Source organism: Nannobrachium achirus, assembly GCF_963921795.1.
Source record: "Nannobrachium achirus genome assembly, chromosome: 4".
Classification (NCBI taxonomy): Eukaryota; Metazoa; Chordata; class Actinopteri; order Myctophiformes; family Myctophidae; genus Nannobrachium; species Nannobrachium achirus.
Genome location: NC_137813.1, coordinates 6,399,382 through 6,415,747, shown reverse-complemented (window position 1 = coordinate 6,415,747; position 16,366 = coordinate 6,399,382). Strand labels below are relative to the sequence as shown.

Sequence of the window (16,366 nt, the reverse complement as noted above, 5' to 3'; positions counted from 1 at the left end):
GATTGGATTTTACAAAACAGACCCGCGTCGTCACATTGAATCCTGTTTAAGAAGAGCTTAAAACACAACTTTCTAATGTTACATTGATGACGTGAGGAACGCTAAAGTCGTCTTGGTTACATAGTAGGCTATGCGAAAATAACAAAGCTCAGAGTCGCAAATTCAATGATCGCTGCATCAGCACACACAAAACACGGGCGTGAGAGAAGTAAATGAATGAAATGGACATCACGTTTAGCCGATTCAACGATTCCAAAAGTCATACGATTGGAAGTTATTGCTACATGCGGCTACATGCGTCTCGCTGTTGCTGCTGTTTTGTCAGGCAACAGCCAGGGTCCAGGGAGTGCACACAATTTTAGAGAGGCATGGGCTGACATTTCTAAAAGGGCCTTTTCATACGGATAAAAGTTAAGGGCTCAAGCCCCTTTTGCTGTATGTGCGCACGTGCCTGGCGACCAGCGCATCACATTACAGACTTATCATTTCAATCCGTTTCTTTGCAAAAACACATTTCTTTTAGAAAACATTTGTATTCTCTTTTCTCCCAGTGTTATGGTTTTTAATGTGTAAATATAGCACTTTATTATGGGGAAAAACGTGTGTAGAACTATTTTCCTTTTTTAAATCGCTAAAATAGCGCATTTTTGAACACATTTCCTTAACGGTTAACGGTTAATTAACTGATAAGGCCTGACGGTTATCGGTTAAGAAAAAATCTCCATTTGGCCATCCCTAGACATATAGCCTACAGTAAGTTAGAATATTATGAAATATACATGAGAAAGAACACCAACACTAACTTCAACACACCAATCCACCAGGTTTTAAATTGACTGTGTGTCGATTCTTGTTAGCCTATATTTTGGTTGAAACTAACTAAGCCATGAAATAGTATTTTTTTTTTAAAACAGGATTTTTTTTTATTTATTTTTTTATTATGAAATATTAAAATCGATTATTGATTAACATATCAATAATCGTTTTACTAAATAATACATATAGTAAAACAATGTAACAACAACTCACCCTTCCTCTGTCTCGTTGATGATGTCACAGATCTCCATGTTGAGAGTCCAGTCCTCGTTTTGCAGACCCCCGTCTGTGGCCCTCTCTGTGAAAGAAAAAAGAAAAAACATCAATCGTTATCTCAAATCGCAACATCAGCTATTTAAACTCTTCTTAACGTATGTCACCGTACGTCTGCCAAGACGTACGGTGTATAATGCAAGGCCTAAGTGGTAAAGTGGGTCATGTATGTTAAGTGGGACACAGGGAGAGTACTTTGTGTGTGCATATTCAGTTTCAGTTCCGTTCAGGCGTTGCATTGCTCTTATTCAGAGTGGCTTGCATGACTTGTACAAAGTGTGCATCAAAGTAAACAGTAATCATGAACTCAATAAACTGTTTTATAGAGCATCACAGTTGAAGCCCCACCCCGTCTTCACCCTGGAGTCGGAAGCGTTTTCCCCATTCATTTCACACATAGACATTTCATTAAGTATTTATTTAAACGTTTTTAAGCCTCGGACAAAGCCACCTCGGCTGGTGAAGAATCATGACAATATTCAATTTTTTTGAATGCAACGGTTAATTAGAAAGCTGAAAAAAGGGCAGGGTAGAAGACTGTGTACCGTACATCATTATTTAAAAAATTGCGGAAACTACACTCCCAGAATGCATTGCGAATGACACTTGTTTCACGCTCAGTTTAGTTATCCAGGCCAGCATATGTCCTGACATGTAGTGATTTTCATCTCTGTGGACGCTCTTATCGTCATCTTTAACATGGTGCATCATATTTGTAAAAGAAAGACACTCGCTCACATATTTCTGCTGAAGTGCAATAATCCGCCGGGAAGACAGGGGGCAGTAAGCTACTTCCACGGTAACCGCAAGATACATGAAAGAAGAAGAAGCTAGACCAATCACAGACGTCGATTTCACCGGATGTACATTTTTAGCAGTATGGCTAATGCAGTTCTTCTCCGTGCGATCTTGATTAAAACATGTTTTACTAAAACTAGAGTGATTGCATACATACTCGATGGAAACATAACTCCTCAAGTACAGTGCAAATCAGGTCTTCACATAGTGAAGTGATATTGATGTAGTGATATTGATGAATTCCAAATATCATCAGATTATTCTGACGCACCCCTGGACTGCCATCACCCCAGGGTGCCCCGTCACCCACTTTGAATGAAAACCCCTGGTTTAGACTGATGCTAGGTTCTTGCTTTACCTGTGATCTTGTATGTATGTGTTTACCTTGCTTATTGTTTGATTGATTGATTGAATATTTTATTAGACAAAAATGGAGAACAGTACAAGTATAGTCAAAACATGAAAAATATTTAGTACAGTTACAAGTACAGTTAAACACGCCTGCCTAAAAGGAACATCCCAAATAAGTCCTTTAACAGTCGTGCTTCAAAGACACCAAGAAAACAACAGTGTGTTGCAGCTACAGTAGCACTGCAGTGAAGTGAAGCTGTGCTTACTGTACTAAATGCAGACTAATGACTTTGGCTTAACTTACGCAATGTTACGGTGTGAAGAATGAATGGTGTGTAAGCGTTATTATCTCACATGTGCTGAGTCTGACCGCCTTGCAGTGCTCTGTGGGTGTCAGAGATGATGAGCAACATGTTATGTAGTAAGAAGGGAATATTGTCAGAAAATAAATAGTGTCATATCCTGGAATAAATTCCTTACTAAAAGATTTCTTCACCAATGTGTTTGTAAAGGTGTCTAGTAGTAACATATCTCACAAAGACTGAAATTTAGTTTCCCTAGGAGAATCAGTTACAGCTGCTGAAAGTTGGGGTCCCATGAAATTAACTATACAGGATAAAACACACCAAAATAAATATGCTTTAAGTAACATGTGAGGGGTCAAACTAGGTTTTTTTTTAATGATTCTGAATCCATTGCAAGCATTTGTTTTGCACGGAAAACATTCCTTGGGGTCAAGGCGGCTCCCACAAAACTTTGAAAAGTGATGACTCATCACTAAACAATAATTGTATTGGGGCTGTTTCTATCCCAAGGAATGTTTTTTTTTTGTGCAAAACAAATGCTTGCAATGGATTCAGAATCAATAAAAACCCCTAGTTTGACCCCTCACATGCTACTTAAAGCATATTTATTTTGGTGTGTTTTATCCTGTATAGTTAATTTAATGGGACCCCAACTTTCATCAGCTGTAATGTTACTGAAATGTTTTGGTAGGGAATTTATTCCTGGACTTTCTACAGTATTCCCTTCTTATATTGACTTCTTAATGCTCAGGGTTCCTCATACACTATGACACTATGACATTAAGGTCTCAGAGGCACTTGCCTCTATTTGCCCACAGGTCATGTCCAGTTGCTCAAAAGGTAAATTGTCATTGGTAAAATCTTAATTACTGTTCATTTAAACATTTATTGTTTTACTTAAAGGGGTACTGTCACCTAAACGCGAGGCGTTGTGAGCATGTAGATCTGCTATTTTCACAATATTTATCTGCGGAACCGAGTCACATGAAATGTAATACCTACAATTCCAAGTGCTTGTCAGGGTGGGGGTCCCCAGTTAAAATATGTTTATTTTGGGGGTCACTGCCTAAAAAGGTTTGGGAACCATTGACAATTCATTCTTGACAGGCCACCTTTAACTTGCAAATTATGTGGCTGTGCGATATAGACCTATCTCAATATGTATGTCAAATATCTCTATAGCTACTGTATACAATATGACTTATTCTAAATACCACAGACATCTTCTTGTGTTGTGTTTATAGCGAACTAAAGACGGTTGCTTCCCCAGTCCCCACACTCAAACTCCACCTGCCCCGTCATTTTATTTACTTTCCACGGGCGGTCTGACATCCGTTGGCGTCAACGTCTGTTTATAAATAATACAAGTTATTGCATCGTGGCTACGTATGAGCTGTGCGACCTCCGGTCTTTTAAACTCTGGTCGTCTCAGTGGGAAGTGAAAGTGATTTGGGTGGATGGTGGATGGTGGGTGGTGTGTGTGGGTGGGGTTGTACTCATAACTACATAACAATACAGTCACACACTGATAACAGTTGTAGAAGAGGAAGCCACAGAGAGCCTAGCGTTCCCCTTCACACCAGCCTAGGCTGAGTTCCTGTGTGTGTGACTGACTGACTGGCTGACAATCAATACATTCCCATTAGAGTAGAACAGGGGTCTTCAACGTTTTCAGACTAAGGACCCTTTAGTTGAGAGAGAGATGAAGCAGGGACCCCCACACAACCTTTTCAAAGATTTCATATAGTTTTATCGTTTGATAGCACGATCATCAGTGTATTTAAGGTTCATGTCAATTTGCGTTTTTAGATATTTAACCACTTGAACCATCAATACATAATAAACGTGACCTTTCACTCTGTACTTAGTGTGCTCTTTTTCCCTTGCCTCTATCACACACTTCGTTTTGGGAAGAGAGTCTGGGATTTCAGGAAGAGTTTTCATTTCTGGGGTTTGCCCCAAACCACGTGCCCCAAGCCTACAGAAACCACGTGCCCCAAGCATACAACCCTAATTGGCCAACCCTTGAAGCTGGTTGAGGAAATAGAATCTCAATGGATCGGGGCCAGACTGTACTACAACACCACTACCGCCAGGGGGTGTTGTTGTGTTCGGTCTGGTATATTAACCAGGCAACTTTTTCCCCTCTACACCAAACCTCTTTGCCGAAAATAGCCGATCTACAAGCTCACAGCACCTTGCAGTGCGAGGCGTTGTGAGCTTGTAGATCTGCAAAAGAAAAAAAAAAGATTTGGAGGACCCCCTGTTGAAGTCCCTTGGACTAGACCGTCCAGGAAAATGCAATTATGCGATCGTATAATCAGCCAAATGGCGCAGATTATGCGGGGGTAGCTTTTTTTTTCAAAGGGCGCATAATCGCATATTTCCGCCTGCATATTTTGCAACTTTTCGCATATTCCAAATTTTTTCGCATATTCCGCAACCTTTTGCATATATCACATATTTCTAAATTTTCTGCATATTCCCACAACTTCCTGCATAATTCACCGCATGAAAGCACATAAAACCCAGCATGTTTCACAACTTTCTGCATATTTCGTATATTTCACAATTTCGTAACTTTTCGCATACTGTATTTCACATTCACAACTTTCCACATACTTCACAACTTCCTGCAATTTCACAGCATAAAATCACATAAAAAAAAAACTTGCTTATTTCATCGCAAAATCAAGATTTTAGCCCGCTGCCTAATCAAGCTGTTTTGCCCATGTTTTTCTAGAAGGTCTAATTAGTAGAGCCCGACCAATGCCATATTTTTGGACCGATGCCATATTTTTGCCGATGAAGAGTACTAGACCACCTATTGCCGATGTTTAACCGATGTTTTGTAATAATATAAAATAATAATAAATAGCCTAAAATTTCAAAAACGTCTTACATTTTTCCTTTTTTTTTTTTACCAATGGTCCGGGGACCACCAGTGGTCCTTGAGGGGTTTCCAGGTGGTCCCCAGCTAAATGATGTAGATGTGGTAACCAAAGGGACCCTTTATAAGATCTTTAACTCAAGAGTGTAAAATGAAACCAAATGGATCAATGACGGGCAACGACAATATATTCTTAAGTTTTGGGTCTGAGTGGCTAAATGTCATTAAAGTAAGCCATTTACCATGAGAGGGAGTGGGTTGTTGGCTGATTTACCACTGTTTCAGGGTTGTGCCACGAGCCGCCAGGCGAGTGGCAGAGAAAAGGGTCTTTAAAGTTGGCGGATTGCATTGGATCCAATGTAATAGATCGGCGAAAAATGACGATAGTAATGCTAGTAAACGTAGGATTGTTTTGGGTCGGGAAAGGTGTTCGGGAAAGGTGTTCGGTTTTTGTGAGGCCCATTGATCTTGGAAATGTGCAACACATTTGCATCACAACGCATCCGGGGTCTTTGAGCCAACTCGCTAGAGTTGTCACATTTACCACTGTTTTAAACCAATCAGAATCCAGTATTTGAACATGTGACTAGAAAAAGTGGTAGAATGGTGGTCTAATGTTAATTATAAAAATGACCGATACAACGGGGAGAATGATGACCGATGTCCGATGCCGACATCGGGGTCAAAAACCGACCGATACATCTGTTCGACCGATACATCGGTCATACATCGGTCTGGCTCTACTAATTAGACAGATGTTAGAGCTTAGCCAGAACCCACCACCCACCCCCACCCCCACCCCCCCTGGTGCCAGCTGTCATGCCCAGGCCAGGAGCCTCTCCCTGGGGCCGTGTGGTGGTCCTGTTACACCTGCTGAACACACGGGACGGTGGTGACAGTCCATGACTTATTTATCACACCCAGCTCTACTACCTCTGTCTCTCCTCCTCCTGTACAGAATGGATCTGTCACACCAGAGCTGGGAGAGGTGGCAGATGGATGGATGCATGGGAGATCTGTCACATCAGAGCAGGGAGAGGTGGCAGATGGATGGATGCATGGGAGACAGGCAGCCAGGGCGCTTTGGGGACAGACTTTGACTGCCGTGGTGCCCACAGAAACACACTGACGTTCAAACTTCCAACGCCAGCGTTTTGCTTCTCGGTGTGTGTGTGTGTGTGTGTGTGTGTGTGTGTGTGTGTGTGTGTGTGTGTGTGTGTGTGTGTGTGTGTGTGTCTGTGTGTGTGGTGGAGCAGCGAAACAGCTCAGAACAGCTCAGACCCAATGGGTCTGAGCTGTGTGTATCTATTCTGCATCTAGCTTAGGGCCTCAGACCATAACACGGGGGAGCAGCATTAGACTTGGGAAGAAGACTTAACAGCCTCTACTTCCACTAGGATAATATCCTGGGTAATCTGTAATCTCCTCAGTGGGATTGGGCTGGCAGAGGGAGGGAGGGGTGAGAAGCCGTGGGCTCGGTTGGGCTCGGCGAGCCCAGACTTATTTAGCTGCACGGACGCGCGCCTCACATGCACGCACATGAATCATCACGTCACGAATTTAGAGGGGCACCACTTCTAAAATCCATATCACACCACTGGCTACACACTGATGCTAGAGAGGAAGAGAGGGGCGGGGGAAGCAACAGGGAGATCGATTTACCTCTGGCTGCTACCCCACTGTTGAGGAATGACTTTATAAAAGAATCATAAACTAGTCCTGTGCCCGAGGGGTATGCATTACACACTCACAGTATACAGTATGAGGGATTGAATGTAGGAGTCTCAGAAGTAGGGATGGGACGATACGTGATATTTATCGTTTATCACGATTAAAAACACTCACGATAATCGTAACGCAGAGATTTTCTTTATCGTGATATCGTCCTCCGTCATGCACTGGCATCAATTCACCTTTTATTTGCCGAGCTGCACATCCGGTACCACTTAAACCCTCTATAATTGGTAAAAGGTACTTATAATACTTGATAGTCTTTTTTTCACTCTCTATCGCAACGCAACACGTTGTGAGCTTGTAGATCTGCTATTTTTTGGCAAATGTTCCACCCCAGGATAATGGATTTTGATTAGCGCGATAATATTGTAAATCGCGATTTCTTTTGTCACAACAATCGTGATATGAAATGTTCATATTGTCCTATCCCTACTCAGAAGTAATGTTGGAGAACGCAGACCGGTGCCCGGTGGGCAGAACAGTCACCATCGATGTCCAGTTGTGCAACACCTGTTGTATCAGTCTGTGATGTCAGTACTATGATGTCAGCATGCAGACAGACAGCCATGGTGGTGGTGACACTGTTTAGTATCAATGATGTCAGCATGCAGGCGGACGGTCAGACGGCGGACGCCGGACAGACAGACATTCGCTAAATGAGTAGTTAGATAGATAGCATATCACATTTGGAACCGTTTCCAGAACTGGTTTGTCAGTTGTCACACCGTCTGAAACCTTTTAGATCTGCTATTTTTGAAAAATCTTGAAAATGTGTGCAAATCTTTGAAAATATATATTTTCAAAGCAAACCTTTAACTCAAACTTCTGGGGGTCCCTCCCTGGAACAACATATTTTGAGATGGGGGTCCGCGGCTAAATACATGTAATTCTAGGGGTCCTTGATATGAAAATGTTTGAGAACCACTTTAGAAGGATTTAGAAGAACATTTATAGAATCGGGTCAAAATATTCAAAAACTTCCACAAATTTTCAAGATTTTTCAAAAATAGCGGATCTACAAGCTCACAGCGCGGCACTCGGTGCCGCGTGTTGAGCTTGTATATCTGCTATTTTTCATTAGTTAAAGCATAAAATAATTGTTAAAGTAAAGTAAAGGAACCCTTTAGGATCCCTTCCCAAGTTCCAACCGTAATAAGCAGGGAGTCCATTGTTCCCCAGTCCAGTGCCACAGCGCTGGGACTGACAGCGGTGGGGGTGGCACAGAGGGTGGCAGGGTGGCATAGAGGGTGGCAGGCTGTGCCGTCCACGGCCAACACAGCCACACATCTTCTGTATGCCTCTGTCTGTCTCCTCCTCTCCTTCCTTCTCACATAGTCATTTATTCTCTCTCTGTCTCTCAGACCGGGGGACGCTTGTTTCTCTCTTCCCTCTCTCCATACGCTAGCTTTCTCTCAAAGTCTCAATCCCCCACCTTTTCCTTCCGGGGCCTGTTCAATTAATCGTATTCCTTGCCTAATATCGTATTGATACACAGGCTACCATATCAATACAGCATCGACATTTTTCAAATTGATTTGGAAACTTGGACAATATACAGTATATTGGTCAAAACATCTGCAATCAGTGGTCTAAATTTAGTATAGGACACACAGCCATTATTCACAATCAATGCATATCGCGATTGATATAGTATCGTAGCCTATAGTATGTATCATGAATGAGTATCTATCATGATGTTATTGGCAATACCCAGCCCTATTTCCTTCACAAAGAGCAAAGCAGTGTAAAAATCACAACCTTCAGCGATCCACCAGACAAATGGCAGTAGAATGAATGTTGATAAGTGACTGCCATGGGAGTGGGACTGTGTGGGGATGCAGGGAACTACAATCATCATGGTGGTGTTTTGGTGTCAAAGAAGAGTCATTAATTATCTCTAGCAGCTGACCAAAGACAAAATATGTTTTCTAACCCTGTTGGTTTTGTCTGTGTCCAGGGTTGATCTTGTACACTGCTGGAACGATCAGCCCATAGTGCATGCTGACAGTGGGCCAAGGAAAACTAGACCAGGTCAACCTGGTTGTGCCAGACCCCCTGTCTGTCATCATCATTTATGACATCATGCCTTTTGTAGGCATGTCATCATCATGTCATCATCATATATACCCTTTATATAGAAAACCCGGACAGACAGACCGACATTTGCTTATGTAGGCCTACCCATTTCATGGGTCTGGCAAATACTTACATGCAATTATTTTTCACATAATCTTTTACATTTTGAAATAAATATTGAATTTATTACTTGCTCTTATAATGGAAGTCAGTAAAGGTGGGATCTCAGGCTATATATGGACTTGAATCACACAGCCCAAGGTAGGGCCACCCGACCTGGTGGAGCAACTGAGTGCACGCACCTTTCTAGTTTAAACCTTGTTGTGTGCTCGTTGTGCACAGATAGAGGATAGTACAGCTGTTTAAAGCCAGGCGTGTGGGCCTTTTCTTCTAAGGAAGTGGTCAAAAAGTATGTGTAGAACATTGACATTCTAGAAAAACTATAAGTGTAGTGGCTATTTGTCCTCAAAAACAACAACAACAATAAAAGCTCAAAAGGCCACTGAGGCACCAGGCAGCCAATCTTACGCATGTCAGTTAATGAGTCCATTGTCCAGTCAGGCAGTGAAGGTTAGTGAGCATTTTGTTCAGCTTCTCTTTCACAGAACAAACACAACAGCAAACAGCAACAGTGTGCCTGACTCTGACCACCATGACGCTGGTAATAAAACCAGGCACCTTCCCGGTGCCACTGACTGATTCCATGCCCTAAAATTACTGCTACATCAATCCAACTGTGCTCCCCAACTGCCCAACACCTCAGAAATAATAGCATTTAGCTCTGCACGACAAATTGTCTGATAAAACTGTAGTCAAACTCTGCTACTATATTCTACAAAACAAAACAACAAATAATAAATACACAAGAAAGGTGCAGTTCTGGGAAATTGCAAGTGTGTTTGCAGTGACGCGAGTCACAAGGAATCCACTGGTGACTGAATTCCGTCTTACCGTTTGGTATATTATATATTACTAGAAGTGTCTAGTTGGCGACCTGGCCAACTCGGGAATGATGTAAATAGGGAATGAATGCCCCGCCCTTTTGAATGCCCCGCTGCTTATTCTGCTTGTGGTTTCCGACTAGAACGGATCAACTGCTCATTGTAAACGATCACCAGGCTTTCCCCCCGAGAAAGCCTGGTGACGCGAGGTTAACAAAAAGCAGGTTCACTTTGCTAGCAATACAAATCTCGGACCGAGAACAACAAGTGTATTGCACTAATAATGTGAGAATGATGTAAAATCCTCAATAGTTCCCACAGTAAGCAAAGGAGTCTGTCACTTACTTTAAGCTCCATAGACAAGAGACTTCCATACCATAGACCTACCTACACTACATTAGATCGTTATATACAGGGAAGGAGGAAGGACATGGAACAACAAGATGTCATTTTGTCTGCATTCAACCTCCTTTCACCACGGAGGCAATTATCATTGTTTCCATCCACTAGTGAACATCCATGTCTGGACTGCATTAATGGATGGCATACATATTGAGCTGCCTCATTAATGGATGGCATACATATTGAGCTGCCTCATTAATGGATGGCATACATATTGAGCTGCCTCATTAATGGATGGCATACATATTGAGCTGCCTCATTAATGGATGGCATACATATTGAGCTGCCTCATTAATGGATGGCATACATATTGAGCTGCCTCAGGCCACTTGTCTGACTTCACTCTATTTCAGTCTGTACTCTGTACTACTTCCACTGCTGACTTTTACTTTTATGAAAACGCACAGTCACAGGAGCGTGTGTGTGTGTGTGTGTGTGTGTGTGTGTGTGTGTGTGTGTGTGTGTGTGTGTAATTGTGAGTGCCAAATGTCCCCACAAGTACAGAGAAATAGACTGTGTGAGGACAAATGGAGGAGGGTAAAATGGTCAATGTGCCTTGAATGTTCCAAGCATCACACTAAAGTAGAACTTATATAAAGCTTCTTAGGGTCGATTCACACTCTAATAATGAGCCTAACTAATATCGGTTCGGGAGGGCTCCCCGACCCGAAATTATTTAAGTTCGGGGGGAGTCCATTCATACTTTCTTAACGGCTAGTGCCGAAGTCACTTGTAAATATTGGAGGTCCGTGGCATGACAACGTTTGTGGCCGATAGATGAGCTTTGCAGTGTACATATCTGACTGGCCCTCGCGCTGCACGCTGAATGACTGGAGGTCCAGTGAGTAGCAGCTCCAGCAGGCAGCAGCACCAGTGACGGGGTCTCTTCTCTCTCTCACACACACACTCACTCTCACAAACGCTCGAGCTCTGTCGAAAACATTTAATCTACAAGCTCACATTATAGATGTGCCGCCTCTCTTGCTGCATGCATTTCATCACACAGTCACAACTCGTTGTGGAAAACCTATCAACACGGAACACTAGCAAAGTTGTGTTTAAGCTCTTCTTTTCTCTTTAAAACGGTCAGTGACTAGTGAGACACGCAGCAAAGATGTGTGTGTGTGTGTGTGTGTGTGTGTGTGTGTGTGTGTGTGTGTGTGTGTGTGTGTGTCTTTCTCGCGCGCGCCTCCCAGTCCATCACTCTGGTCTCCAGCCAGAGCGAGGATCAGCTGACAATGTATCCGCTCTGCGACGCTCAATACACGACCACACAAGCATTTGGAAGTCGGCGTGTCTCCCTCCCAAACGACCGCTGTTTCCTTGGATTCACAGCCGAGAATATGAACTTGAAGCCGGGCTGAATGAATGAGAAGACACCGCTGAGTACCGAAATTAAGTCGGGAGGTCACAACATTTCAGCAGCACCGTGGAGCCGAGTTTAGTCGGTTGACGCCCCCACGAACCGGGGACGACGACCCATATTTGGGTCTGGACTGTGCCGAACCGAAACAAGTTAGGCTCTTTATTAGAGTGTGAATCGACCTTTAGATATACTGCGTATGATCATGGGTCTTCTTACCATGGTATATTATAAACAATAGATCATGTTTTTGTACCATGGTACAAAAACTATAAAGGATAATAGTGTGATACAGTATACAATCATAATGTGTTCATGGTTTATATAAACTACTAGATAATGTTCCATGTTAGTCCCATCTAAATGTGGCCACTGTGAATGATTCGATTGCAGAGACAGAATGGTACCTAGCCACGACCAAAAGCCTTTTCTGTGGCCTTTCTGGTACCTGCAAACCCCTCAAAAGGCCACCCCATACTGTACATGTAAAAAGACTAATATCCAAGCTATGAGAGGTAGAATTTATTAAAGTTTGTTATTTTAAAACCTACTGTTTATAGCCCTATAGTCAAAGGTACAGCCCCCAGTCCCACTTCCCCAAACAGTCACTTCACTACTTTACTCATTATTAACCATTACAACGTCTAATGTGTATTTGCTGTTGTGTTGACATGATACAGTAGCTTGTAGATCTGAGGCTATTTAGTCAACAGGCAACATAAACAAGGTGACAACTCTGTTCACTGGTCAGGCAATTCAACTGTATTCAACAACGATATTTGAACATCCATGTCTCCACACGAGTGGTTTGTCTTAAAAGTGTATTCAGTGATAATGAATGTGGCCGGGGGTCATCTTTTTCCTTACTGGCCTTACAGCGTGGAAATGTTTATTTTTTTATAGATTTCTTACACCATTATAATGTTCTCGTTTTGATCATTAGACCCAATCACTGAATATCGGTAGGCCTACGTCTCCAGCTTCAGGATAGGTATACTGATTTACTACAAGACTGTGGCTTGCATTTTATGAGTTCAGTAGTTTACAATCTAGGCATTTAGCAGACGTTCTTAATTCAGAGCAACTGTGGTTCTCAAAACTTTTATTTTGACCATCATAACTAAACATCATAACATAAACATAAATCTACCCTGATTGGTTGAGGACTGGCTGGCCACCTCTGAAAACCGAATCTAGCTATGCTCGTAACACAGGCTATGGTGGAAGTCCTTATATGGTCAGCACACATTCTAGAGGAGAATGAATGGAAAATGTACCAATTATATTTTTATTTGAATGAAATACAATCACTGAATATACCTTTAAACTTAGACATGACTCTGAGTCTGGACATAATGTCACCTTAAGGGCCTGTCAGTTTATACATACTGTATACGCGGGGACAGGTTTCCATTTCGACCCCCCCCCACTTCGAAACCCCCCCACTTCCCCCCCCTCCCACTTCGACCCCCCCCCATTCCGACCTCGCCTCACCCCCCCACTTCGACCCCCTCCCACTTCGACCCCCCTCCATTTCGACCGCCCCCCCCCCCCCCCCCCCCCCCCCCACACACACTTCGACCAGCCATTGCTGGCTTAATTTGTTAATTATTAGGAGCAATAAATATAGTCTATATATGCCTTCTTGATTTAACACTAAATAGGCTCAAGAAAGTTGCAAAATGACAATGGGTCACTGTGACATGGCTTATTTACCACATCTAATCAAAGCTTTATATAGGCTATGCCTTTGGGTCGCTCACCGAAAGATCTGCAAACTCGGCAAGCATGTTGTGTAGAGTCTGTATAGACATACACCTCGTTGTGTGCTTGTAGATCGTCTATTTTTCGCTGTTTGGCGACCAATCCCGACCCTCCGCGGGTTCTGGCTGCACGGGGTCTGTCTTGTTATCAATTGTCGGCCAAAAACTGAAGGACATGGAATATAGGCTTCTGACAAGGCGCACCTTCGCACGACGCTAATAGGCTATTATTAATCAGAGCCTCTGATTAATAAGAGGCTATAGCGTCGTGCTCTATATCTCCTCTGATTCAGAGGAGATAGAGAAAGGTGTGTGCGTGTGGGGACTGAACTGGACCCTCCTGTCTATAGGCTACTTTCCTGTGCGTCTTTGACCTACTGTACCAACCACAGAAGCCTACCACACACACAGACACACTCCCTGGGTAGGTCTGTTATTGAGCTGGCCATGCATATAGCAGTAACGCATTGTCCTTTTTCTTGGAGTAGGCTATTTGCTTTATTCAATCATACATGCATTTTGCACCAGTGCTTATTACTGCCTATTTTGCTTAGGCCTATTTAATATGCAATGAATTAATTGCGACCGTAAGGTCGCAGTTTAGTATGAAAACCTCCACCGGCCGTCCGTCCGTCCGTCCGTCCGTCCGTCCGTCCGTCACACACGTCACACCTTTGCCCTGCTCAATGTATACGTGTAACGCCTGATACTGAGGTGATGTGTCACTGTGACATCACAGAGGTGATGTGTCACTGTGACATCACAGGTGAGATCGCAGTGATGTCAGATACTCAGAGCAGGGATCTCCATATTTAGGCATAAACAGGTGACATCACAGTGATGTCAGATACTCAGAGCAGGTATCTCCATATATGGGCATAAAATGGATTCTGTTAGGGATCTCCATACTGTATATGGGCATAAAAGGGATTAGTGATGTCAGATAATCAGAGCAGGGATCTCCATATATGGGCATAAAAGGGATTAGTGATGTCAGATACTCAGAGCAGGGATCTCCATATATGGGCATAAAAGGGATTCAGATGGAGATTCAACTTCAATGAGTAACAATGGCAAACTGTCAACTGCCCGTATGTCTTGATAATTGGTAAAACAAACTTTTGGCCTATTTGTGGCTTATCATCACATCCAACCATCTTAAGATACTCAGCTAGTGGGGAATGCTCTCTTCCCTGGTGAGAATTGCCCCTTTATATAGGGCTTGTTTGTGTATTGTATGACATCACGCCACATCATCAGCTGTGGACTCTGTGATGTCATCGTATCTCCATATATGGCCATCTCCGTATATGGAGATATAAGTCGTCCATGCCCAGGTATGGGCTGGTGAGGTCAGACTTTGTGTGATGGGTAGGTTATCTTCCATATATGGAGATTCAACATTCCAGGTGTAACTATGGCTGCCCGTATGACGTGAGAGGTGGAGGCTGTGATATTTGTGGAGATAAGCGACCAACGGTCGCTTATCTCCCGATTAGGGAGTCTTACTGGTTAAACGGGTATAGGGATTAATGGCATCAATGGACTGTTACTGTATCATATGGACAGCCTTAAGCGGAGGACACATTTCTTTATGGCTGCTTTTCAACCAGTGGTCCTTGAGGGGATCCCAGGTGGTCCCCAGCAAAAGAGTTGTGGACCACCTTATATCTGTAACTAAAATGAAACCAAATGGACCCACCCGTTAACTGTAAGCGTAACATTAATTGGCGGTATAGCTGGCACGGAGCGCGACGCGTCTGTCTGTCTGGAGCGCGACGCGCCCCCCCTCGGTATTTATCTATCCATCCAGAGCGCGCGCGACAGACAGACAGACAGACAGACAGACAGACAGACAGACGGCCAGCGCTTCTCTCTCTCTCTCTCTCTCTCTCTCTCTCTCTCTCTCTGTGTCTCTCTCTCTCTCTCTCTCTCTCTCTCTCTCTCTATCTCTCTCTCTCTCTCGATGGATGGATGGATGGAAGGAAGGATGGACTCATGCATGTTAACCTGGGGGTCCTAGAAATGAAAACGTTTGAGAATCACTTTTAGAGCCTGGTGGTCCCTGGCATACAACCATTGCTCTACACAGAATGGAAACGACAGTTACCAGACTACCAGTAACGACTCATCGAGAGAGGGAGAGGTTCATATATAGAGGATACAGCCAAAAGCGACCTGATCATTTAGTTGACAGCGCCATGCAGCCGTTAACTGCTGCTGCTTATTTATTTAGGAAAAGAAACAAATGACAGAAAGAGAGAGGGAGAGAGCGATCGATCCACTCCCAGCCAGTGTGCATATGCATAAAGTTCAAGTTCATTTAGGCCTACGTGTATAGCCTATTCGTTTTCCCCGAGGGGCAATTTGGTTGCAGCAATAGGCCTACATAACTTAAGAGCGCAAATGTGTGCGTGTGTGTGCGTGCGTGTGTGTGTGCGTGTCCAGAAACGTTTTGGAAACGCCACCTTAATTGTCTTCTTGGCTTGCGATCATAATAGCATACGAATAAAAACCACCATGCAGCAAAATATCCTATATCCTTCATCAGATAAATTAAGGGGACTGGAGTAAAGGGATATAAGAAATTGTCCATTTTAGAAGTATTTAAGCCTTTTTGTTCGTTTAATGCACTTGTATATGGAGCGATTGGA

General features: G+C 43.2%; 1 protein-coding gene across 1 annotated transcript in view; it reads right to left on the bottom strand.

Moving 5' to 3' along the window:
• The window catches only part of tom1l2a (target of myb1 like 2 membrane trafficking protein a), a gene marked incomplete at its 5' end in the record, with an annotated part of 81,883 nt that overhangs the window by 51,243 nt on the left and 14,274 nt on the right, over positions 1–16,366 (bottom strand). The window contains one exon of the mRNA XM_080724768.1: positions 1,030–1,114. Within this exon, the coding sequence (XP_080580894.1) occupies positions 1,030–1,114 (85 nt within the window). The remainder of the gene's footprint in view (positions 1–1,029; positions 1,115–16,366) is intronic.